The sequence below is a fragment of the Folsomia candida genome, unplaced genomic scaffold (genome assembly GCF_002217175.1).
Source record: "Folsomia candida strain VU population unplaced genomic scaffold, ASM221717v1 Fcan01_Sc010, whole genome shotgun sequence".
NCBI lineage: Eukaryota > Metazoa > Arthropoda > Collembola > Entomobryomorpha > Isotomidae > Folsomia > Folsomia candida.
Window position 1 is genome coordinate 887,906 of NW_019091202.1, and position 25,565 is coordinate 913,470.

At 36.8% G+C, this 25,565-nt stretch overlaps 3 protein-coding genes across 6 annotated transcripts; 2 read left to right on the forward strand and 1 right to left on the reverse strand.

The window, feature by feature from the left end:
* Positions 1 to 3,930: 3,930 nt before the first annotated feature.
* LOC110854618 (calcium-dependent protein kinase 2) lies at positions 3,931 to 7,190 on the forward strand. Of its 3 annotated transcripts, none has more exons than XM_035855405.1 (3): positions 3,931 to 4,619; positions 4,681 to 4,874; positions 4,961 to 5,189. In XM_035855405.1, the coding sequence occupies exons 1-3, from the start codon at positions 3,986 to 3,988 to the stop codon at positions 5,051 to 5,053; spliced, it is 921 nt and encodes a 306-aa protein (XP_035711298.1). In that variant the 5' UTR covers positions 3,931 to 3,985; the 3' UTR covers positions 5,054 to 5,189. The 3 variants fall into 3 exon arrangements, with proteins under 3 accessions (XP_035711298.1, XP_035711299.1, XP_021958774.1); XM_035855406.1 differs by having other exon boundaries at positions 4,681 to 4,857; positions 4,961 to 5,107; XM_022103082.2 differs by having other exon boundaries at positions 4,681 to 7,190.
* A 3,840-nt stretch (positions 7,191 to 11,030) lies between these two features.
* LOC110854762 (trypsin-1) lies at positions 11,031 to 14,447 on the reverse strand. Its single transcript, XM_035855433.1, has 6 exons — positions 14,441 to 14,447; positions 13,467 to 13,639; positions 12,578 to 12,705; positions 11,909 to 12,026; positions 11,607 to 11,850; positions 11,031 to 11,134 (listed from the first exon to the last, which is right to left on the reverse strand). The coding sequence occupies exons 1-6, from the start codon at positions 14,445 to 14,447 to the stop codon at positions 11,031 to 11,033; spliced, it is 774 nt and encodes a 257-aa protein (XP_035711326.1).
* A 4,308-nt stretch (positions 14,448 to 18,755) lies between these two features.
* On the forward strand, positions 18,756 to 25,105 carry LOC110854747 (cyclopropane-fatty-acyl-phospholipid synthase). 2 transcript variants are annotated; one of them, XM_022103196.2, is made up of 5 exons: positions 18,756 to 18,866; positions 19,718 to 19,830; positions 22,252 to 22,676; positions 23,142 to 23,558; positions 24,266 to 25,105. In XM_022103196.2, exons 2-5 carry the CDS (start codon positions 19,799 to 19,801, stop codon positions 24,637 to 24,639), a joined length of 1,248 nt encoding a protein of 415 aa, XP_021958888.2. In that variant the 5' UTR covers positions 18,756 to 18,866; positions 19,718 to 19,798; the 3' UTR covers positions 24,640 to 25,105. The 2 variants fall into 2 exon arrangements, with proteins under 2 accessions (XP_021958888.2, XP_035711276.1); XM_035855383.1 differs by having other exon boundaries at positions 18,783 to 19,058.
* The last annotated feature ends 460 nt before the right edge of the window (positions 25,106 to 25,565 follow it).

The following is a 25,565-nucleotide window of genomic DNA, read 5'->3' on the forward strand; positions in this document are numbered from 1 at the left end:
TTGCCTTATCCTTAACTTTTCTTTGATAGATAAGATAATCAACTATCTTTCTATAGTTCTATCAAAGTAAAAGTTGAAGAAGGTCGAAGTATGAGGTGTACGGTCAATCAAAAGGTAGGAAAACTAGGGATCCATGATAAGATTCGACCGTATAGATGCGCTCGTGACCTTTTCTCAATATACTCCTTGGGGAAGTGATAATCAACCATCCCTCCATATAACTTCAAGAAGTTTAGGTCAGAAAAGTCGATACTGATCGTACCCGGTCCCTCAAGAGATGAGAAGTTAGAATTCGTGACGTGGTCGCAGCATTAAAATTCTTGTGGGAACCGGGTTCATTCGTCACTTTGCTAAATATGATGTTCGCTTTAAAGGAGTCACTTCCAATTGGTGAGTAAAATATGAGGAAAAGTGTAGATCTGGAAAGTTATTTCTTAATATATTCATTACCAGAGCACGGGTATGCATGTATTTCCAAAAATCTCTAAAATACTTATGTTAAATACTTATGTAAAAAAAAACGCCAGTATACATATTTACGAAATATGCAACTATGCCAGAAAAACATAAGAAGAAATTTCGCAAAATTTATATTTTTGATAATAATGCAACGTTCAAATATTTAAATAATATGGGGAATATAAATATTTATGTCCGAAAACATAGAAATAAGTATGTTACAATGCATAAAAATATTTTGAAATTTTATTAATTTATAAAAATTAGAGAACACATACATGAAGCTTGTCCGTTGACTGTGATTAAATTAAAAAGTTTAACATAACGAAATATCCGACTTCTGCTAATAACTGCTTGTAAATTTTGTGCACGCTTTTCATGCAAACAATCCTACCTGAAAGTCATGCAATGATTTTTGTACGGATTTCTAAAGGATTAATCACGTGGGGTTTTTTTAAATGACTTTTTTGCAGAAAATAACCCAACGTTAACCTTGTGGAAATTAGGGATCAAATATTGCAACCTTTTATCCACCTTGACAGCAATAGTTTCATCCGTTGTGGTAGTAGCAATTCCATTATTTAAACCGGAAATGCCTCCATTTCTTGGGTCTCTATTTCCTTCATATTCGACCAATCAACAATTGACCAGTCTTTTTGGCCACGTTTTCCTGTTCGGCCTTCAAGCTTGGGCTATGATAATTCTTACTTTTATATTTTGTATCCTCGTTTTTAAAATTTTCTTGGGAACGTTACTCTGTCTTGGATGCAGTCTATCCCAATTTAACTGGTAAGTGTGAGGTTAAATTGGTTTAATTTTTAAATCTATTGTTCGAAATACCTAACTTACAATGCGATGGTATGAAGTGTAACGCTCCGACTTAGTTGAAATTTTGAAACTATGTGGTCCATGTGAATACAACCAACGCATCTTGAGGCAGTTTGTGCGATAGTCAGAATTTGGCATACTATTTGAGGTCAAAGTTGAAAAACGGGCGATTTTTAACAGGCGGATGAAGTAAACTCAACTTGCGTTCCCTTCCTGTGTTAAAAATTGCACATTTTCAACTTTGACCTCAAATAGTTTGCCAAATTCTGACCATCGCACAAACTGCCTCAAGATGCGTTGGTTGTATTCACATGGACCACATAGTTTCAAAATTTCAACTAAGTCGGAGCGTTACACTTCATACCATCGCATTGTTAGAGATATATAAATCGTCCCCTGCGGAGATAATCTGTACTTCAGTGCTAGATTTTTGGGTGGTAATTAAGGTGATGTTTTGTCACCAACGGGAAATGCGTAAGTCAAAAACTCATGTACCAAACAGGCGTGATGTCGTTCTTTAAAAAATTAAAACTTTCTTGTTAAAAAAATATTTTATTCAGATATTGCAAATTCTAATTTTTTCTAAATTTTGTTTGGTACACGAGTGTTTTTTGTTTATTTTGGTAAATAAAACGTCTCATTAATCATTACCCAAAAACAGAGCACTTATGATAGTAGCTCCTCGGGGGACGATTTGACTCCAAATTATTTAGAGTGTGACATTTTTACAGTTTTGCGAAATTCAAGCGACCACATGATACCGATTATCTAATCTCTCGTTACACACATCTTCGCATAATTGTTGCCCAAGTAAACCTCTGCTATCGAGAAGTTATCCTTCCCGCCGTCTTAGTCACCATCTCGTTCGGAAACATATTGGGAACATATTTGACAATTTCGCTTAAGTCGGAGCTATTTCAACATTTAGGAAACGGCGTGTTTCCCACGTTTGCGACGGCCTCGTTCAATTCAATCTTAACGATAGGAACGCTTTCCGGGTATGTAAATTTGGGTTCGAAGCTGTATCGGAAACGATTATGCGGGATTTCTGAGGGGAACAGGACAAGGAGGAAACTGTTCGGAAAAATTGTAAGATCTTGTGCTCCCATGAAGATAAGATTTGCAAGCAATTTTATGGAGATAACGACCTCCTTAGTCATGATTAGCTGGTGTGCTAAGACGTGTGTTAGACTGTTATTGTTGTATAAATGAGTGCAAAATATGTAAAAAAAAATGTATTCACTCTTAGAAATCCAGTTACGGTTATTACCCGAAGGTGCATGTGCTCTGATAAGTTTGTCACCGACTGGTTATAAATGTTTTACAGTGGTGATAAGTTTGTAACCAGTCCGGGATAAATTAATAACCACTGCGATAGAGTCATAAATATACGTTTAGGTTTACTGCCTGGTTATAATCATGCCTGGATTTCTAAGAGTTCAATTTTTGCATCTGTATTGTTTTAACAATATGTTCAAGTTTTTTATATAGATATCAAAATTTTGTAATGTAAATATGTAGATGCACACTCGATTTAATTAGGTTGACGGCAAAGTAATAAAGAGTAAGCTTTACTCAGGATGTACATATGTATATGCATCCGTAGTCTCATTACTTTACATATTCCTCATGTTGATACTCGAGTTTTTGTAATCGCACTCTTATCAATTGTGTTACACTTTTGAAAATTAAATTCACTCTTAATTTTATATTAAGATACATATAAATAATATAATATAAAATATTTTTTGTTACATTATATTTTGGAGAACACGAGTATATAGATATAAAGTCAAATTTTGAAAATGATGGGTTTTAAAGAAGTTTGGGATTACCTAAACCAGAGTTTTTCCCATTCCCTGGTTTGGGTGGGTGGTGAAATTCTCTTTGTCCCACTTTTTCCTGCTGCGCTGGTAAATTCGATTTTTACCAGTCGAAACCCGTGTCCTTCTATTACCATACGGTAATGCCGATCTGTGCCGGCGAAGTCTTACATGCACTCCGATCGTCAGTGGCGATGGGCGATAATTTTAATCAGGGGGACATATTATTTAAGCGTCTACCCATATAGCGCTCAGAAAATTTGCGTTACCTACATAAATATTTTACCCTGAAGAATTTGTCTGAAAAAACAACAGTATTTGAAAAAACGTTACAAATTTCATCAATTATCTATGTTGAAATTGGATTGTAAAGGTAAGATTATTTTTGTACTGCTATGAACATAATTTATAAATTAGTGTTGAAATTTGTCCAATAAAATGCATGTCTTTGTATGTACATAAGTCCCACGAGATCGTGGAGACAAATGCATTTCATGTCCCCACGACAAAATTTCCGTGAGGACATTGCCCCTATGTCCTCACACTTCCACGGCCACTGCCGATCGGTGAATATTTAACACCATTGCTAACAGTGTATAAACCCCGACCTCACCAGTTACTTTTGTAGTTACGGCGTAGTTACTTTTGTCAACGGATTTGTTAGAGTGCAGTTGAACAGTATGATATTCGTATAAATTTGCAGCCATCAAAACTCATCTTTAGTCAATGGAATGGAATTTAGTCTGAGATAAGTCTTTATCTGGAAATGATAAGCAGAAGCCACATCAGCAACTGCGTATTATTTCTCTCGCCATTTTGCAACCTCGCCCAATACTCCAGTTTTTATTGCATAATCTTCAACAAAAAATATTACCATGGCTGCAAAATATCCAGAAACTACTGACCTGCCAGTCCCAGACCTATCAACCCTTACGCTAGATAATTCACCGCCCTCTGATTTCATTGACAAGATAACAAAGCTTGAATATTGCCTTGGTCATGGTGCTTTTGGTGTCGTTCTTAAGGCCAAAATCTCCTCAACATTCTACGCCGTGAAATTCCTCCTTCCCAACCAAATTCTTCCCGAAGAAAAGGCACGTCGGGAGTTCGAAATTCCGCTCACCCTAAGAAAACATGATAAAGTCGTACAGATTCACAAATTCGTAGAAGAGAAGGTCCTGTCGCACTCCCAAGTGGAACAGATTATCCAATTATCGGACCCCACCATTGAAGCTAGATACAAAATTGAACAACGTAAAGGGGCGCCCGTGAAATGGACTTGCATTCAAATGGAGCTCTGTGGACGAAGTTTACGAGATTGGCTGAACGAATTCAAACCATCAAACGACTCGATTTATACCCACATGAAGCAAGCCGTCATCGTCAAAAACCTACTGAAAGGGCTCAATTTTTTGCATAGTAATCAAATTATTCATCGCGACCTCAAACCAGAAAACATTATGTTCTCTTCGCTCGAGTATGGTCTTCCCGTTAAAATTGGAGATTTTGGTATGTCCAAAATTTATGTAAACAATTTTCAGTGTGAAATATGTATGTTTATATTTCAAAGGCCTCGCTAGATGGATCCTCCCAGAAGATGGCAGCATGTTTACGAGCAATACCGGAACAAGATTGTATATGGCACCGGAAGTGCTGGATGGAAAGTACTCATACCAGGCCGACGTTTACTCCTTGGGATTAGTTGTATGGGAAACAACGGGATTAATCCCGTCACATAAAAGAGCTGGTATGTTCGAGAAACTGGTAAATGATAGAAATGAAAAATTAGTTGAGAATCATCCCCTCCTTGGCCCATGGTTAAAAATATTAATTATATCCTGCACCAAAAGGAACCCAATCGACAGGTTAACAAGTATGACTTCAGCCTCCGAACTACTGAATATAAAGAAAATAAAAATTCGCCCACAAGAAATCGTTGCTAGAACAAGTGAAGAGTTACAATTATGTCTCAAATTTGTTTCAAGTGGATGCACCATCCGATTGGTAGAGACAACCTATTTCGGTGGCATTTACCTGAGGATGGACAACGTGAATATTATTGGTCAAGGATCAAACACCGTTATTGATTTACGTACCCCAAGACGCATCTGCATATATGCAAGTCATTGTACCCTTTCAAATATGAAAGTCGCTTGTCATGGAAAAGGATCGAGTAGGAATATATTTGTACACTCACATAATAAAATACATGACCTTATAGCTACACTTGCCGCGTCTCACAATGACGACGTCTCAGAAGGAGAATCCGACCGTTATGGAATTATTGTGCACGGTGATAATAATATGTTGCAACGCGTAACGATTGACAACACGACGTCGAAGTTCTTTGTAATTTATGGCGATTGCCAACCAAACTTGGACTTTTCTGATTTGTATGTCACGAAAGGACACGTTCTAATATACTTTATCGGCGACAATAGTTCCCTTAAGCGTATTGGCCAGTCGGATCTGGTAGATAATCCCCTTCAAATTAAATCGTTACGTCCAGAGTCGCGAAACGAACTATTTAATCGTGGAGATGTTCCCCCAAAATTGGACATAGTTGTTGAAGGATTAAATTGTAATCTGGAAGAAATTAAATGCAATAATGTCCTCGTTATGGTAAGCAATGTGTCACTTCACAATGTGCAGTGCTCAGGTGCGATTGCAATTGTAGACAGACTTGAAGGAATTGCATTGAAGAAATGTCGAGCAAAATGGCTTGAAACAGATTCAACAGTATCCATCACAGATTGCAAGCTCGGCGCCGTATCGAACTCTACCATGCACTGGGAAATACTTTTAAAATTTTACCTAAGAAAGCTTTACCCTTATCTTGAAGATTTAATGTGATAAACAGATGTACATGGGATTATTAAGGTACACATTTAAGTAAAATTATCTGGCTGGGGTCTTTACAATCACAATATTATTGTAAACAAAAAATCTGATTTGTTCGCAAATTTGTATATATATATTACCTGATGAATTTATAAATTAATGTATTCTCAATTCTTTTGTCGTAAACTATATGACGATTTCCATCAGCTATCGCCGGTAAAAAACATATCATTTTATCTTCAGGTGTTTTAGCTCAAAAACATGTTCAGCGGGACTGAACTATTCGATTTAGTTGGTTTTTAAAATTTGCATGACCACCTCCACGTAATGGCATAGGCGACAGCTGTAAATAAATAGGGGGTCGTCCCAGACCCCATAAAGTATATATATTCTGAATCCTCCCGCCACGACCTTTCCAATGATACCCCACTTATGGGGTTATGTGAGACTTGACCTGTTGACCTTTTGAAAAATTTGTTGACCTTGGAAAAAAATTAAAAATTCTTAAAGTACCTGATAATACAAATTATTCGGATCAGTTTTCACCACATATGAAGAAAATCTATCCAGGATTGTTGAAATGCGAGCTATTTAAAGAATGGTAATGGAGGAGCCAAATTTGTAACTTGACCTCATGTTAGTTTCAGGTCATGCAGTATGGGTAGGGCTTAGCGCTTCCGTTTTATCCTAAAGCATGGCCGGAGGATTGTGCATGCGAAGTTTGACCGCTGTGGGCCTTGTGGTTGCTTCACAATGGAGGGAGAAAGTTGACAAATATTGACAAAAAAAGTACGGCTGTCGCCTATGCCATTACGTGGAGGTGGTCATGCAAATTTTAAAAACTAACTAAATCGAATAGTTCAGACCCGCTGAACATGTTTTTGAGCTAAAACACCTGAAAATAAAATAAGATGCTTTTTACTGGCGATAGCTGATGGAAACCGTCATATTCAACATCCACAATAACGTGACCCTGATAAAGAGTAAAGTTTACCCTGGATTTAGTAATTTGCTTAATACATATGGAATTCAGACTGAAGTTACTCTAGAAAGGGGAACATAATTTTTTAGTCGTCTACAGTTTTTCCAATCATAATTACATATTCACAAATTGTTCCCATTTCACTACACTACAAACTGCAAATAACATGTAAAAGTATTAAGTTAAGTATATTTACATATGCTTATGTCAAAAATCTGATAATTAAGTGAGATAAATATATTCACCAATGGCTCTCATTAGACTGTATACCACATTTATTTATGTATGTACATGCTTCTATGTACACATATCTATACATACATATTTACATACATTCTGTAGCACAGCTTAAAATATACAACGATACATACGTATTCAATGAAAGTGAGCATTGTTATGTATAATCTCAATGCAGGTACATACTGATCTTCCATTCCGCCACTAGGCAATAACCATGTTCAAGATGTATTTCACTCTCTATGTTAGAGATGAAAATTTATCTATGTACTTGGTGGCCAGGATAATATGGTTGAGACATTTGCACAATAATATCTTTAAACTACTTAACGGGACATAGCTATTTCGATATACATGCAAACTGCTCAAACTACAAGACAGGGATACACTCTTAAAAACCCGGTAGTATGTATGTACATACATATTATTATTCTGCATAGTCTTGAAGCTTATATATGGAGAAAAAATGTTTAATCGATTTGGCTACTGGCGCGTTTGAACTAGATTTAGAGGTAAATTCAAGGATGTATATGTCGGCTGAAGTCTCTTGCAAATATTGGCTTGACCAGGTGCTCATTGTCGATTTCGAGCATCTATTATTAAATTGCTCAATATTCGTTTCCGGCATCTACGTATTTATTTATGTATGGTTCAACAAGTTTACTGATCTCGTTTAAGTGGAAACTGAATACTCAAAATAGTTAAGTATGGATGTTCCTGAAGCTAAAACTACTTACAATATAGGTACATAAGTACGTGTTACCAGATGTTTTAAGTGGAGGCGCTTCATCCTTACACCTTTGGATGAATAACTTAGGAGTTTTTCGCTGTTTAGTGGTGCGTTGTCTACATATACGTGTATATAATAAAACTTAAATTAAAGTTGCACAAACCGTTCTTTATTGATGAGATATTTATTACTTAAGGGCGTAAGATCAGCTTTGCACACCGCACGAAATACAACTGAATTCATTTATCAAGGCTCGTTGAAAACACACTTTTTCGTTGTTTGATATCCATATAAAATTGCTAATACATTTAGTAGTTTACATACATATGTAGTTAAATTTGTGAAATTACCCACGCAAGTAAATTCCTAGCGTGGCATCTTGAACTCATTTGTTGATCAATATGGACGCGTCACTATCTGTGTTTCGTATCGTTGAAATTTTTTCGCATTGCATGATTACTTTAATCCTGCCTAATTCAAGTAGGAATTTCATTACCTTGCACCCATTGTTAGTTTATATTGAAGATGCTGGGCTATTTGAATATAGAAGCACCGAAACGTATGCCCATTCGGAATTTATTTTTCACAAAGTAACCTTCATCAGACGGAAGCAGGGCAAATCGTGGTGTTGGGCTACACTTTTTGTAGATACTGGATCCCACTTTTACACCAGAGGTATGCCCTTTTCAAGAATATTTCCAAAAATCTTGGGAAGTGGGCCAGCTTATTTCATCTTTATGGCGTATCCCAAACAAAAAATTGAAAACCAATTGGGCAACATTTACAAAATGATGTTAAAGACGGATCTAACTTTCATGGGAAATCGAGAATTTTGTCTCTTTGAGGATGGTCGAGTTGTAAAACTGCATCACCTTAATCGATACCACCGACAGGAAGGAGTCCTTAATCCAAACCCGGTTCCGACTGAACTAATAAAGAAATTTACAAAATTTACAGAAATTTCATGTTCTGGAGAAAACTTATCCACGTATTACTCCGCTCTTAATAAAAATGCTGACCTGGTCTCGGCGACGTTTAACAAATACTTTTGGACATTTGGATACTGGATGGATGACATCCAATTCGAATACAAGTATAGTCTAGATTTTCGAAAAATGCAACACAAATACTTCTTTGCTACGAAATATCCGGATTGGTTTTCTGTCGCGGACGATTCAAAAGGGCTGGAGGACTTCATCGCGTACACTATACTCTCAGAAACTCTGTACAATCTAAGTATTCTAGAAAGTATCTTTGTGAACGATAAATATTTGTATTTTGGGTCGGCAACTTTTCGATATTTACCAGGAAATCATCAGATTATCTTGGTAGGCAGGAAATCTTGTAGTTTCATTTCGTGCTATGGTATCCAACATGAAATGTCGTACGAATTGTATACACAGCCGTTTCACAGAGGTGTTTGGATTTCAATATTTCTTGTTATCCTTTCTATTATTGGGATGACTTGGGCAACGAATTGGCTCTTTGAGAATGAAACGGAAGAACCAACAGGAACTCAGGTTAGGACGTCAGCTGTTGACATCGTAATTGTATCATTTTCAATTTTACTCGAAATTTCGTTGTCAACCGCTATTGATAAATTGAATGGTAAATTGAGCGCCCTCTTTTGGCTCTGGATAGTTTCCTGTGTCGTAATCAGTAACATGTGCAAAGATGTCTTTACTTCAGAAGTAATCAAGCCATTCCACAGAAATCCATCATGGTCGCACATCTACGATCTTGACGAACTAGAATTTAAATTTCTCCTTCCACTTAAGTCGGTCCCCGAGTATGAGCAGTGGTACTCGAATGGTACACGGGGAGCTACAGTTTTATCTATCGAATTTGCCGGCAAATTGCATGAGGCTTCAGTATATGCGGGGAATTTGACTCGACTCTCGGGCTACAGGCGGGTCAGCAGCGGGATGCTAAGGGGCGATCCAGCCTATCATAATACCAGGTTTGCGAAAAAATCGAAGCGAATTTGGCAAGAAGTGCATTATAAATGGCCACATGATTTGTACACTAATTTGTCTAAATGTAGTCAGAAATTTGCATATGTCGACTACACTGAAAATATTGTTGAGATTTTACCCTTTCTGAATGACAATGATGACGGAATATTCTTTCTGAAGGGCGCAGACGATAACTTTCTTTCGTATCGTGTTGGCTTTCAGGTTGATTCGACGCACAGGAAGAATTTTGTGTCCCGGCGGTTAAAGGGTTTGATTTCTTCTGGGATTTATTACAGGTGGGAGAAATATTTTAAGAAAACTAGGCCGAAAAAGTTATTCATGTATTATGCTAATTGGACAAGACCGATACTCCACGAGTTGGAGAGGAGAGATTTCGGGGAAAAGTTTAACACTATTTGGCAGATTTGGGGGTATTGCTGTTTAATTTGTAGTCTGGCGTTGGTTTTCGAGATTGTTAAGGGGCTTAGTCTACAGAGTTTGATTAAGTTGATGTTATTCCGCTTGGTTAATAGTGCACTACCAACGTAAACAACTTGTGCTTTGTATTAATTAGGATGAGTAGAAAATAAATTCTATGGCTGTATGGATAAATTGTTAATGTTCATTAAGGTGCATGTTTAAAGAAAATATCCATAAAAATATGGTAACGATTTGATAGAGAGTTTGAGGACAATATGTCGAGCCAGAACAGTGTCAAGTTGGCAAACTGTGTTGTTTAATACGACAAGATTGTGATGTATGCGGAAACAATATGAACATAATAAGTTATAGGTGTGTTGTAGAGGTAAACCTAAAATTAGTCATAATAAGTACCAAGGAATTTAGGTTAATGGACGAAAGAATTCTAATTTAGATCATTCGATTAAAGCGATTTATCAAAAATGTGAATTAAAATTTCGAAATTCTCAAGATATGAAATTCATAAATTAAAGTATCTAAGTCGGTTTGTAGTTTTAATCAGGATTTGTTTAGTTAAGGTAAAATTAAATAAATATGCAAAAGTGGATATTAGTTGCTTCTGTCTGTAGAATATGTAAATACAAAGATGCAATTAAAAGTCGAACTCAGTTTTATTTATACAAATTATAAGCATGTTTTAAGCAAAAAAAAATTCATAATGAGTTTTATTTGGGATGCATTTCAAGTATTAATTATCATCCTTTGGTAGCCACGTTATTTATGTTTTTCTCAATCCAGTCCAGATAAGCAGATATTTTCGTGTAAACGCCCGGATACTCCCAAGATGCACATCCAATACCTGACAAAATAATGTGACCATTATCACAGGAATCCTACTACAAAATTTGAGTACTCCAATGAAACTCACAATGGGCGTATGCTTTTCGATTTTACCAGACTATTTTAAAACTAGTCAAAAACTCACCTAACTAATACGAAAGTTTGAAAAGCTGCTATCTTCAAATGTAAGAACGCAATAAATTTGCAAAGTATTAACTCCAGGGCGAGTTTTCTCCACTTAGGAGGAAAATCTATTTTGAAAATTGCTATGAATCAAATTTGTCTTCGATTAACAAAAATTTGGTTAAAATCAGACAGCACCCACTGCAAGGTATCAATTGTTGGATAATTTCAGCTCAAAAACCAAAATTTGAAATTCTCAATTTTAAAAATTCATTAAAATTAACTTAACGATAAGGCCCTTATCGTTAAAATCCGGGTTACCCTTATCATAAGGGTAACCCGATTTTTAAGAGTGTAGCATAACCTACCATACGAGACGATCCCCACGACGGTGTACTCATCCGTATTCTTTCCGGTGTGCAGGGGCCCCCCGGAATCCCCTTGACAGCTGTCCTTCCCCCCCGCGCCGACGCAAATCTGTCCCATCCCTGCATACTTTAAGGGGGTGGGTTGATACGCCTTTTCACAGACGGAGTCTTCCCTCAGTTTCACCCCGACCTTTAGCAAGACGTCGCTGCCGCGCGCATTCGCTCGAATCGCGCCCCACCCGCAAATTTAACGCTTTGTCCACAAAGCGCTTCAATTTTAGAAGGTAAGAACCCCAAATCACCATATCATCGGTCGGCTTTGTGTCGACTTTCGCGATGCGGGCCGGTTTGATGTACGGAGTGCTAAAGTTGAGCGGGGTTTTCAGCCGGTAGAGAGCAATGTCGTGAAGAAAAGTTTTGCTGGAATTTTTTCCAAGATAAAGTATTATTAAAGCGTATTTATTACACTCTTACAAATAGGGTTACAATTATAACCAAAATGTAAACGTATATTTATGCCTCCCCCGCCATGGTTATGAATTTGTTATAAATTTATTAGTTCTGGTGACAATTTAATACCAGGTTGGTGAAACTTTATAATTCGTCGGTGACAATTGTAACCACTCGATGACAAGTTTATAACCACGGCAGTAGAATCAGATACATCGACTTGGTATTTGTGTCAGGACGAAAAATGGGAAGGGTCGAAGAATTGACACATTATGGGGTTCGCGCTGTCCCAAATTTAACACAGTGATAGATTGGGAGTTAACATGGCATGGTGTTGAGAAAAATCTAGAAACTTTTAATTTCTTGCAGGGACCATGCTAATGGCAATATTCTTAAATATTATTTTGGGAAAATTTCAACTTTGTGTTGCCTTCCAAGTGATTTAAGCATTTGGAAAAATTAATCTAATCTAGATTTTTAGTAGAAGATTACTTATTTTTTTAGAAAGGTAACCAACTCACATTGTGAAATCTTTGTGCGGAATGATTTCCGCTACTTTGACGACTTGTTCCGTGCCTTCATCCCCGCTTTGAATGTGGTCCCCCACGACGACGGTCAACATGCTGGGATCCACTCCCGTGCAGTGGGCCTGTTATTGGAAGACTGTTACGTAAGATGCAGCAGAACAATGGGGGATAGTGGGGGGATGGAGAAAATGTACTAATTATGATATATTTATGGATAAAGGACTGTCCATAAATTCCGTTACGCGAGAGGGGGGACTAAGGGACCAGTGAAATCGTGCTTATGTTACACATGCTAAAGTAGGGATTGAGAGGGGGTCAAAAGAATCGCGATTTTGCGTCCTTGTAATGTATAAACAGCCTCAAGCATATTGATAAATATTTTGTGGGGATTTAGCCACTGTTTTTCCTTAGAAAAATGTTATCGCAGATTTTTACATGTCAAAAAAATTGGGAGATTATAAAATTGTGTTTGGTTTGAAGACGATTGGGATCAAGCATTTTGAAAACCCAATCCGATTTCCCAATCCGACCGGGCCGGTTAATTTCTATACTCGACCCGGATACTTGCTCTGTCCCCGTCCCCCGAATCCGATCTGGTTACGGTCCGGGCAGGTTTAACCCGGGCGGACCGGGTATCCGACTCACCTCTAATTTAGTTTAAAGTAATTAGTAATAACTCGTAAATTCTAGAAGTTTTATACAACCATTTAGAAAATAGGGCCTTAATCGGATAAATTAATAACTTGTATGCTATTTTCCATTCGAAAGATTGGCAAAATTTTGGTAAACTTATAGAATATAAGGATTTTACAATTTCACCAGGAACTGCATGAATTAACACAATTTTGACCAAATTTGCAGTTGTTTTTTTAAAGAAACTTACAGCCCCCAGGATGTAATTTTCGTTAAGGATGGTTCCCGCGCAGAAGAGTGCGCCATCAAATTGGAGTAGAGCCACCCATGGAAATTCCCCCTTTCGGGCTTTATATCCCCCCACGATCCGCCCGTTTCGGGTCAGATTTTTCCTGAGAACTTCAACTTCCGGGGTTTCCTCGGCTGTTGGCAGAAATAGATAAAGGAGTAAAAAAAAGTTAAGAATTTCACTATGTGGGCGTTTTTAGGCAGCGTTTGCCCAACGATGCCTGATAAAATGGATTACACGAAGTTATGCAAAAGTTATTCAACCATCGGATAAATTATGCAAATTGTTGTGTTATCCTCTATTTTTTGCTAAATTTTGGGAAAGATTTACTTCGTGTGTACATAAATATGTAAATAAATATGTACAATATATTTTGCAATTCACTCAGTTTTTGATAACTTGTAAGATTCTGATAAAACCCTTGCTCTCTGCGAGTTTACGAAAGTTAGCATGCATGCATGTACATACATATGTAAGCTAATTTTCCTTGGAAATCCATACATATTTGCAAAATTTTGAAGAAATTTGTATCTTTGCAATGTTGACGGGTTGCATATTTAAATAAATTTGGCAAGAACTGCGTGAACTTCTTCCTTTTGTGGAACACTTTAATTTCTAAAATAGTCTAAAGTATCGATTTAAATTTTCCTTTAGCTTATTTACTTTTAAAAATTATGAATCCTTTAATTAAGCTAAATTGAAACCCAGCCAAAAGCAGGCAGACAATTTGGAGTTTTCGCATTTTTATACAATTTTGAATCTTTTTAACACCGATTTTACCCGGAGGAAGAGTTTTGTCAAAAATTTGAGTTACACTTCAATACTATTCCCGAAACCATAAATTTTTCAGAATGACGTACATAAATATGTAATCCACTTGGTTTAATACTTCCTTTCATAATTGAATGAGAGGATGAAATAAACTGCTTAATTACTGCCCATTGTGAATTAATAGGGTTGTACGATGGGCAGAAATAAAATGCGAGTCTTGCAACTCACACTGACCTTGGTAACACTGTAAACTCGGTAAATTCTTTAAACTTCCAAACTTTAACAAATACTTATAAAGGAAATTATACAGTTTACACACTTTAGAAAATTTCTGTAAATGTGGACAAAACTAAACTATTTGTTGGTAGAATTACTAACATAGGCCCCGTTCATTAATTATGTCACGCGACAGGGTCAAAGGCTCCAATGATATCGTGACACATGCTAAATAGAAGAGATGGGCGGGGCGATTTGAAAATCCCGATTTTTCCGTTACATAATTTATGAATGGCCCCATAAATGTGGGATCAATTAAACATGTATGGACGTCCTAAATACGTCAATGAAATTTATTTTTGATGTCGTCCATCTTATTCATATGCATACTTGCATGAACCCCGTGATTTTATGCATGCATTTTTGTGACGTTTACATGGTGTACAAAAATTATCTGACGGTCCAAAGTACAGTTTCCAACTATTGGAATTTTGGCGCGAGGAAATTTTTATTGACGAAATCGTTTATATCATGTAATACAACACTATTTGGTGTGTCCTCAGACGATTTTTGCATGTCCTGAAATCTTGTCCTGAAAATTTATGATCGATTTTCCAAACCAGTTTTTGGAATTTTTTTCAAAGTTGTTCTTAAAAGTTCAGTCAGGGAAGCACAATCAGGTGGAACTGGTTTGTTCAACGCATTGCTTTTAAGTTTAGGCAATAAATGTTCACCTCGGTGTGTGTCCGGGCTTTTTCCGAGCTACAACCACTTCCTCAAGATGATAAGCGACCGCTTGTCTAAAAAGCGAGTGGTAGCATTTGAAGCATGGGCTAGTGCTCCATCCTGTTAATATTAAATTTGTTTCGAATTTGGAAAAAGTTTGTTAGTTTGCATAGTATCGAAGTACATTGGCCAGATGTGGCTACCCGAAAACTGTCCGACCATATTTTGACAAACAAAATTGATGTGCAGCTCGGTGGCGCCAAGACAGCAGAGCCAACCACAACCCATCAATGGTCAGTTTTTTTGAAGCTTCTTATCGGGGACCTCATTTCTCTTCACAATTTGGTACCTTGTATAGTGAGGATTCGCCACATGATGACCATTCATTCCGGTCTTTTGCGTACATAAAATTTCTCCACCCTTTTCGACAGCAGTCAAAAAGCCGTTTTGCTCCAGAAATTTGCTAAAGTTTAGTCGATGTTGAATGTTTTTGTTCAAAAATGCGTTGTTCTGGGACTCATGAAAGCTAAGTGACCCTACTCACTGGGTTTTACCTGATTCTGGATAATGGAACGACAGCTTTCCTACCAAAAATCGTTAAAATCGATCTGCGAGATTTAGGACCACTACGCTTTATGGTCGAACTTGCAGATTTTCGGGACATTATTTTCAAAATCGTGTCCAAACTTATGGCTGAGGTTATTGTGGGTCGTCCAAGATGAATTGGGTCTCTGGATGGCTTCCGGTTCCTCCACAACTTGACAGTATGTCAGGGAACCCAAAATTTTTGAGGAATTTATGAAACGAATTCTCCTTCATCTAAACGTGAGGTTGTTTTTATAATTTTTCCCACATTTGAACATAAACGTCTGAGGGACATTGTCAGAAAAAATTAGTACCGAGAACACAACAACAAGAAAGTTCTGACAAGTTTTGTGGCAGGTGGGATGATTTTTTTGGGACCGTCAGATAATTTTTGTACACTATGTACATCTTAAGAACCAGTCATCAAACGGTGTGCAGATGTGACATCACCGCGCGGTGATAATGGGAATAACGTTGGAAATCCAAAATTTTAACATTGATTTGTACATACATAAACAAGTATGTAGATATGGTTCACGTTTTCGGATAATTTCGAATAAAATTGAAGGTCGACTTACATACAAATTGTAAGTGACGACAACACCTAAATAATAATAATAAAAATAATTTATATTTATTACAATGAGATATGTACCCCAGATTCCTGGGTCATTACATTTCAAGGCAGTCATTCATTACAGAGACACTTTTTACAAAAGCATATCAATCATATGTAAATTCTAATTCATCAATAAGATTAAAGATGTCCATTAGACGTTCCGTACATTATAAGTTTACGTATGTACGTACATACATACGTAAGAAGTCTGTATCAGGCGTGGGAATTTGTCTCCACGTGGTGATACTGATCAACTGAATAAATATGTGGATACATACCTATTTCCTCAAAGTCAAGGAAACCATGTGTGTAACACTCACAAGATATAGTTTTTTGTGTATCTTGTCCATTTTAACCTCATCGTGACCATGCTCATGGATTTATAAAAGAATCTATCCTGAGTATGTACGATACTGATTTCATGCCGACATTTAATTGGCAGCAAAGTAAGTAAGTTCCCATGATTTTATATATGCATGAAAAAGATGAAATATGGTTTTTTACGAAAAATGCAAATAAATCTACCACATTTTAATCGTGGTCGGTACATATGTAGATAGAAAATTCTAATATTTGAGAACAAAAATATAAAAAAAACTTTGAACGTTTTTCTACCAGTTTTACAGAAGATGGCAACCAAATTTCTGAACTTTTTTTTAGAAATCCGAATATTTATTCGTTTGGATATTTATGCATGACGTAAATACATACATATTTAAATGATCTAATACTCATAATAAAAATGAGTAAAATTTAGTTCAGGTTGCGAACAAAAAGAGGATGACACAAAGATTTTATGATTTTGAACACCAATTCAATTGGGAAGAAAATTTTTGGGGTTTTAAAAATATATTTTTCAAGATCAGCACTTTATCAAAAACTAATTCATTTGTCGCCTTGTTTTTGTAATTGCTACATAAATGTTACTGCATGGTGACAGTGTATCTTTAGTAACAAAATTCGCTGTTTTTCAAGTACAAGTTCTTAAATATTGACAAGAGAAATATTTATATAATCGGGACGAATTCAATCAACACGAACGTCTTCAATTATAAGTAATTACATATGTATCAAATCGTATAAAAATTCAGTTACGCAAATAATTCATGCACAAATTTGGATAGATATCTACATAATTCATACGTAACTTTAGCTCGGTAAAACCAGAATATAATTCCGTGCACAAGATTATTTTACCGATTGCTTCCAGTCCTCGCTCTTTTCCCACAATTTACATATGTACGTATGTAATTACTTATGTAACTCGATGCATAATCCTCGACATTTGCTTCCCACCGTGTACGTACGTACACTACAAACTTCACTTCCTTGTAGACTCCTTCGGAGTAACTATTAATTTACTAATTAGACTTACGTATGTATGTATTTAAGTCAAACTTGTGTCGTAACACGATTAAAGAAAACCTACTTGGGAAAGGCATTTGTGAGGATATGTACACTCTTAAAAATAATGTTACCATTTTTCACTTTAAATGTATTCTGAATTGTAAATTCAGTAAATTGTGACAAACCCAGAGTAAACTTTAATCCGGATTAAATCGACGTTTCTCTGGATTTACAATGGAACCTTTTGTCCAACTATGGACACCGGGATTGAAACATCGAAAATTAGGATCCACGTGACACTTTTCTTTCCGTTGAATGGCCCTTTATTGAAAAATATTGGCGGTGAAGTTGTTCAATTTTCTCTTGCTTTTTCCTTAACGGGGCGAAAAACAAGGTGGGGGCAAAGCCAATATTTTACTTCAAAGGGACCATTCAACGGAGTGATAAATGTCATTTGATTTCTAATTTTTGGCTTGATTTTTTAATACAACACGCTAAACAATCCCGGCGTAGGTAAGGGAAAGGTTCAAATGTGTGCATTCTTGTTAACTTTCATTTATGTGAATGCTTATGATGGCAGTGAATATTTAATAATGTACTTCCTGTTATTTGAATGAGAATGAGTGAAAGATTCAGTAATTTCTGATGAACACAGTGACTGTGAATGACAGGATTTCTCACTACTTCATTTTTCACCCTGTGCTTAATACATTGGACGAAGTAAGAATGAAGGCAGATGAAGTGAAATGAAATGAGTATGAAAGAAAAGAACTGAATGTGAATGAAAATCTTCACTCAGAAATTGGGATGACTGAACTTTGATTAAAAAAAACGTTTTTCGAACAGGTACGTTTGTGTGGATGCATTTACTTTGGGAACTTATTTTTAAGAGTGTAACTATGTATTTCAGTATGCTTGCCCTTGATAATACCTAGTTTCCTCGTGGGAGGATTTACATATTTATGTACGTTCTAATGAAGTGTGGGACGAAATGAGACTAGTCGTCGGTTGGGTTTGGACAGAGACAGCGTTTAAGAGTGAGCGGTCCACTTGTACGGCGGGGCACACTAATAAAACTGAAGTATAAAGTAAAGCAGGTATGTATCGGAATCTCTGCACCGTTACATATCTGGTAGCGTCACATATGTAGATATTCCTTGGTGGTATTGATTGGGTAATAATTTCCTACCGGACTGGTAGTAAATTGTTCCAGGGTGGTAAATATTTCATTACGACAACATTACTCAAGAGTAGTTCCTGCTATTACCGATGCCAGAAGAGTCACATAGGTATGTACTCCGGTCGGTAATGGTTTAATACCATTTTTCTAAGAGTGTGTTAAATCGGTTATTATGTAGGTAAGAAAAAATGCATTTCGGAACGGAGTGGGGTTAAGAATGTGCAAAAATTGGTTTTTAATATTTGCCCGATTTGTCGTTTTTTGTAGGGTGTAAAAAATGGGAATATTTTGAAAAACCGGTTTGGTAACCTACAAAATCAAATCTAGTTTCTATCTCTCGAACTTCCGGTTTCACTTATTGTTATGCGGGCTTATACAAATCTGAATATTTACCGATCGCCTTTATTAAGGGGTGAAGCGAAATAAAATCCCTTTATGGAAATGTCTTGTCTGTCCGTCCGTTCGTTTGTCTGTATCCACGATAGCTTTGGAACGGATACGAATTTCGGTATTCGGTTTTCGTCGACGTATTTCTAATTTTGGAGGTACGGATGAGTTCGAAGATGGGCGTGTTAGGTGATTAGGTCACGGCGCCACGGGGATGAGGCTAACGGTCGTTTTTTTTATTTTAACCGGTTTAGAAGGGACTTCAAAAATCGACATAGTTTTGACGTGCCATGACCGCTTCAACCCTTTGCTACATTTCGTTTACAACGTTTTTTTTTCTTATTTTAATACTTGATCCCTAAAAATATACTTTATCCGTAGGGCACACACGCGCCACCTATCGGAGGCTAAGTTACGTGAAAACAAACAGAACGAGGAGCCTGTATTAATCCGTAAAAAAACATGGCCACGATGCAGGACACGGTTTACGACGGGTAAATCAATTATAAATATTTTCCGGAATTTGCAATATTTCCAATATTATAAAACTAAACAATATTTCGGCAACTTTTTTACGGGAACGATTTTTCCCCACGTTTTTGTAAGTATGTATGTACCCCACAGATTTGGATATTTGGGTAGACGGAGCTACTTGGAGAAATCGTGGCCAGATTTTAGCAAAAAAATTATGGATAAAAGGTGTTAGGCGATAAAGTGTTGAGAATTTTCCGTTGGGGGAAATTTTATGAAAATTAAAGTGAAAATTTCAAATTTTGAGATATAATATTAACCTTTTAAGCATTTTGACCATGTATGTCATGGCGAACAATTTTACACGAAGTGCCGGACGAAAACACAACAATTAAAAAGATCCGTCCTTAGTTACATATATCAATTTATTAAGTAATTATTGTCGACTTTTAATCACATCGCAACGTTAAAATATTCGGATTACATCCAAAGACTGACTTTTTCTCGAGTCGTGATTTTTAGCCCGAACCAGGGCTTATGTAATTGTCATGTCAGTCGAACTGTCGAACGAGTTAACCAATTTTGACCAAATTTGGTGCAGACATGTATCTGGGCAATGCAACGACCGAGTTAGAAGATGGGTTCGATCAGAAAAGTTTTGAACCGGTGGGGGTCATATAAGTGGGTAGGGTATTTTGCACCAAAATTTCAAAATTGTTGTAGAGAGCTGAAATTTGATACAGAGGTTGCTAATGGCTCCTAATAGAAAAAAATAACTTCAGGTTGGAAAAATTTTAATCTTGAGGGACCCTGTGGGGTGACCCATACTGATTTTTAGAAATTACTTTAAAAAGATGAAATCCGGCACAATGGTACTTAATGGCTTCTAATTAAAGAATATGAAGTTAAAAGTGAGTAAAGTGCAACCAGAGTGACCCTATGGGGTGACCCATACTGATTTTTCAAAATCATTATATCGAGCTGAAATTTGATATGGAGGCTGAAAACCACTGCTGGATAGCACATACATACAGCTTAGAGCTTCAGGATGTTAAAGAAGCCCACTGGTCATGGTGGTCAAGACACATGATCTGTAACTTGCTCAAAAATTTGGGACCAAATAATAGAAACTATCTAACAAACTTTTAACCATCCACAACACTGAAGTTGGTGATATTATGTTGGTCAATTCGGAAAAAAATTTAGAAGCGGGCTCTGACTTATTGAGTCAGGGACTATGTCCCTGACTCGGGCTATATGGAGTCTGCACTGTAGGTTTTATCTATTAGGAGCCATTAGCAACCTCTGTGCCAAATTTCAGCTTTCTACGACAATTTTGAAATTTTGGTGCATAAGACCCCACCCACTCAGATGACCCCCACCGGGTAACCAGTTAACCGATTTCGCCCATCTTCGAACTCGATTCCTAACTTTGTCCAATATGCACATGGTAAAAATTTCAAGTCGGTAGCTTGTGTTTAAAGAGAGTTATCCTGTTTACGGACGGACGGACATGACGGTTCCATAAGCCCTGACTCGGGCTAAAAAGCTGTGGAAATTATTATTTTCGACTTCCATGTATGTCATGGTCAAAGTATTTTCTTGCAAAAACAATCGCCATGACTTTGATGGTATTGGTCCTGCAATGCAAATTTTTGCGACCATGACTAACATGGTTTTGGTCTTTCGATGTGTAAAAAATATGACATGAACACCATGGTTTAGGAAACTTGGTGTAAAATTTTTCTCCATGACATTCATGGTCAAAGTTCATTCCCCATTTTCGACTATAAAATGTAAATGCTTAAAAGGTTAATATAAAAACTGAAATATCTAATCACACTGTCAATAATTCTGTACTGCAAAATGTCATCCATGACATTTTGATTTGAATTTTACCTCACCAGCTTGTTATGGATTATAACAAGCTGGTGACAAATTTATAACCATGGAAGTATAGTCATAAATACTTATTTTCTGGTTATATTATGTAGTAAAGTAACCCCATTTTTTAGAGTGTAAGTAAGTAGAAATTATGCATATATATATTTTGTCCGCTTATTCTGCACCATTAGAGGAACGTCCATATAACACGTTATAAAAGAGTTGGGTGTTTTTTTAGGGTCGTGTATCTTACTCGTGTTAAGCTTGACTGTAAAAATTAGATTTTTTTAATACCGTATATATGGGCGTTCCCTTGTGGAAAATTATATACGCCAATTTTTTCCCTCATTCTGAACCTTTTATTTTACCCAAATTATTTTAGTCTAATCTTCCCAAAAGTTCATTTACCTTCATCTACCCTCATTCATTTCCCTTCATTTGTCTTCATAAATTATTTTACGTTTTCCCTCGCTAGGGTTCATTTAACTTTATTTGCCTTCACTTACCTTCATTCGTTCACCTTCATTCATTAACCAAAAAATTCATTTACAATTTTCCAGCCTGATCACCTTATTCGTTTACCTGTTCGACACACTAATTCCAATCTTCCGAAAAATCCGGTTCTTCATCCTCCTCCCGTTTACCCCGATTTTGAAGCCCATCACGGACTACCTGTTTGCCAGCATCGGAATTAAGGTGAGCTCCGAAATGAAGGGGTCACACGCCGACATTTGCGTCCTGGATAAGCGCTTCTACGCCCGATTGTGGTCCGACCAGGAGCTCGGTTTTCAAGAAATGTACGTTGAGGAGTGGTGGACGACGGAAAATATGGACGCCCTTTATGAAAAAATTGTCGCCTTTTTCGAAAAAAATCGCTGGATTGCTAAGGCCCACATTGCCTACTGGGAGGCCCAATTTCGTTGGGCCCTCTTGAACACGGGGCGGGAAGGGCATAACTTCAGTGCCCCGCCGGAATATGACTTGCGTAAGAGAAACTCCATAATTTTCAAAATTGTGTCATTAAGTACATATTTCTCCCGCCAATTAATTCTGAACTACTTATTGATGTATTCTGCATCAAATCGCCCCAATTGTTTCTCCCCATTTTGTGTTAAACCGATTATACCCCCGACTAAAAAATTTAAGAGATTTTATGCAGAAATTTGGCTGGTTTTTATGCAGACAAATTTATGCCGAAACAATGTGTGCACAAAATATGCAGAATTACGCATAATTGTGCTAAACCTTTCTGCAGTATATATGTATTCAGCAGTTTTACGCAGAATCGTTCATACTTTTTCGTCACAAACCATTGTTTGGGTAGAATTATGTGAAATTCGACATACCATTTTCACCCAGGTAGATACATAATCTTAAATTCGAATTTTAAAATTCAGATCGGATTTGACAGCCTTATTCTCAATCGCTAATTACTTATCTATTTATATAGCTCCCGCCTACTTCAAACTGATGACGGACAAGGAACACATGCAACTCTCGGCGGGTTACTATGCCTACGGAGCGACCAACTATGCCGAAGCGCAGGTCGGAAAGCTGACCCTGATAGCGGCCAAACTCGGCCTTAAAGCGGGAATGACCCTGCTGGACTTAGGCTGTGGGTATGGCGGTCTCTCCAAATTCATGGCGGACAATTATGGCGTCACCGTCGTGGGAGTCACGGTTTGCGGGACGATGGCAAAACAGGCCAGGAAGCACTGCTCCGGTAGTAATGTGACCATTAAAAAGCACCATTGGAGAAAATTGGGGGGAAAATTCGACCGCATAACGGTCATTGAAATGTTGGAACATGTCGGGAAACAGAATTATGACGAGTTTTTTAGAAAAATTGAATCCCTCCTGAACCCTGGTGAGTGTTTGGAATATAACGAATATTTATGAAGTGTCGATATATGTATGTACAGGGTGGTTAAAATGTCACGGTACACTGAAGAATTTTTCGATCTGGAAAAATCGTAAATTTCCATTAGTTATCGAAATTTTTGTCTAAAATTCTACATTTGAAGAATTTTGTGTTCGATTAGTTTTGATAATAATTGATAAAAATCTGAAACTAAAATCTTGTAACTAATGGAGGTTTAGGGGTTTTCCTATTGACAAATTTTCCATTGATACGTGACATTTTAACCCACCCTGTATAATATCACTGACTTTAAGGTACGCGCACTTTAAACAAATTAACCTGTTGGCTTCCAAAGTATACATATTTGTGTACCAGATTATTTTCTGTTGAAGACCAAGTAAAAAAATGTGTGTCCTGCGTGAATTACTTTGAAATCAAAATTTCCCCCCCAAAAAAACGAGTATTTCTATCGTATTCTGCGGAAAACCCGATGCCCAAAAGTGTCTTTTGTTCGACAATTTTCTCTTCATATTTAGGAATTTTCCCTATACCGAACAACGTTATAAAGTGGATTTTTCGTATCTTTCCTCTACAAAAAGATCGTAAATTAGTCGAAATTTTAATTAGTTGCTATCAGATATTGTTATGAAATCAATATTAAAAACTTACCATGCTTTGCCACCGATTTCAGAATTAAAAAAAAATATTTCCAGGGGGCCAGGTTCTATTTCAGCATTACGTCACGGACCATAATGTCCCCCACTTTTCCGAGTTTTACTGTAAATACCAATTCGGCCAGGTTTACTTCCCCTCATTCCACGAGTTCGTCGAGCCTTCGTCCAAGTACTTGCGCATCGCCAACACTCAAGACTTGACGATTGACGCGTCCCTCACCTGTCAACACTATCTCGACATGGTGGACAACAATCGGGCCGAGATGGAAGCCTTGGTAGGGCCCAAGGTTTGGAGGGCCCTTCGAATCACGTACGCCATACCGTTCGCTCATGGGAAATTCGGAACCTTAATGATCTATCAGACCGTCCTGGTGAGAAAGGATGAGAAGAGCAGGGTACCCCTGGCACAGTGAAGGGCCGTCGGTTTTTAATTACCCCGCCGCCTTGATTGTAGAATATACACTCAAAATAAAAATTTGTCGAATCAACACCGCCGGTGTCAATATATGACTTAACCGTCTTGGTTACAATGTTGAATCCGAGTTATGATGATTTTAATACCGGTAGTTATAATGTTATGACCGGACGGAAAAAATTCATTACTACTCGGAATCACAATTGTAACCAAGGCGGTTAAGTCATATATTGACACCGTTTTGTTTGGAGTGTACCCAATATGAATGTGTGTACCTCTGGTACACAAGTATGTACCATAGGTACAGTATGTCAATTATTTAGTGCTACGATTTTACATCCATGTAAAATTTCAGTTTTCTGGGAGATGATTAAAAATTCAATATTTTACAATTGTGGAATTTACAAATATTTATTATGGCCCAACTTTGGCAGGTGAGAAATATGTATGTATGTAGATACATCTTGTAGGAATAATTTCATTTTCTTAGGGAAGCTTAATTTGAAGTTCAAATTTTTCAAAATTTCAAAATTTATTCAAACTTTAAAATTTGAATATCATATTATTTTGATATATGTAGGTATATTAAAAATCTTAACACTAAATGAGTCATATACCGTATGTATTTTCAAATTTTCTATTTTGTCACGTCAAACGGACTAGTTAAAACTTCCAAACTATTTCCAAAACGTGTTTTTTTATTATTTCAATAACTAAAAAATTGTTGCTCAAAGAAATTGGATTTGCAAAAAATTAAGAGTACAGCTAGCTACATATTTAGACTTACAAAACCAAGTTTGTAAAATCCTTTGTGCATTTCATAAATATTTTAATTATACATTTTTGATAAATATCTTCTTTTTGTGAACTTTCATGAAAAATAACGTCGGATTGTTACAGTTGTACATAAATAAGTTTACAAGT

Coding starts and splice junctions, on each gene's coding strand:
- LOC110854618 (XM_022103082.2), top strand. CDS start 3,986: ATGGCTGCAAAATATCCAGAAACTACTGACCTGCCAGTCCCAGACCTA. Junction 4,620..4,680: donor CGTTAAAATTGGAGATTTTG/GTATGTCCAAAA, acceptor TATATTTCAAAG/GCCTCGCTAGATGGATCCTC.
- LOC110854762 (XM_035855433.1), bottom strand. Junction 11,851..11,908: donor CAAAGCCGACCGATGATATG/GTGATTTGGGGT, acceptor AAGCGTTAAATT/TGCGGGTGGGGCGCGATTCG. Junction 11,135..11,606: donor CGTGGGGATCGTCTCGTATG/GTAGGTTATGCT, acceptor TTATTTTGTCAG/GTATTGGATGTGCATCTTGG.
- LOC110854747 (XM_022103196.2), top strand. CDS start 19,799: ATGGCCACGATGCAGGACACGGTTTACGACGG. Junction 22,677..23,141: donor CCCGCCGGAATATGACTTGC/GTAAGAGAAACT, acceptor CTATTTATATAG/CTCCCGCCTACTTCAAACTG. Junction 23,559..24,265: donor TGAATCCCTCCTGAACCCTG/GTGAGTGTTTGG, acceptor AAATATTTCCAG/GGGGCCAGGTTCTATTTCAG.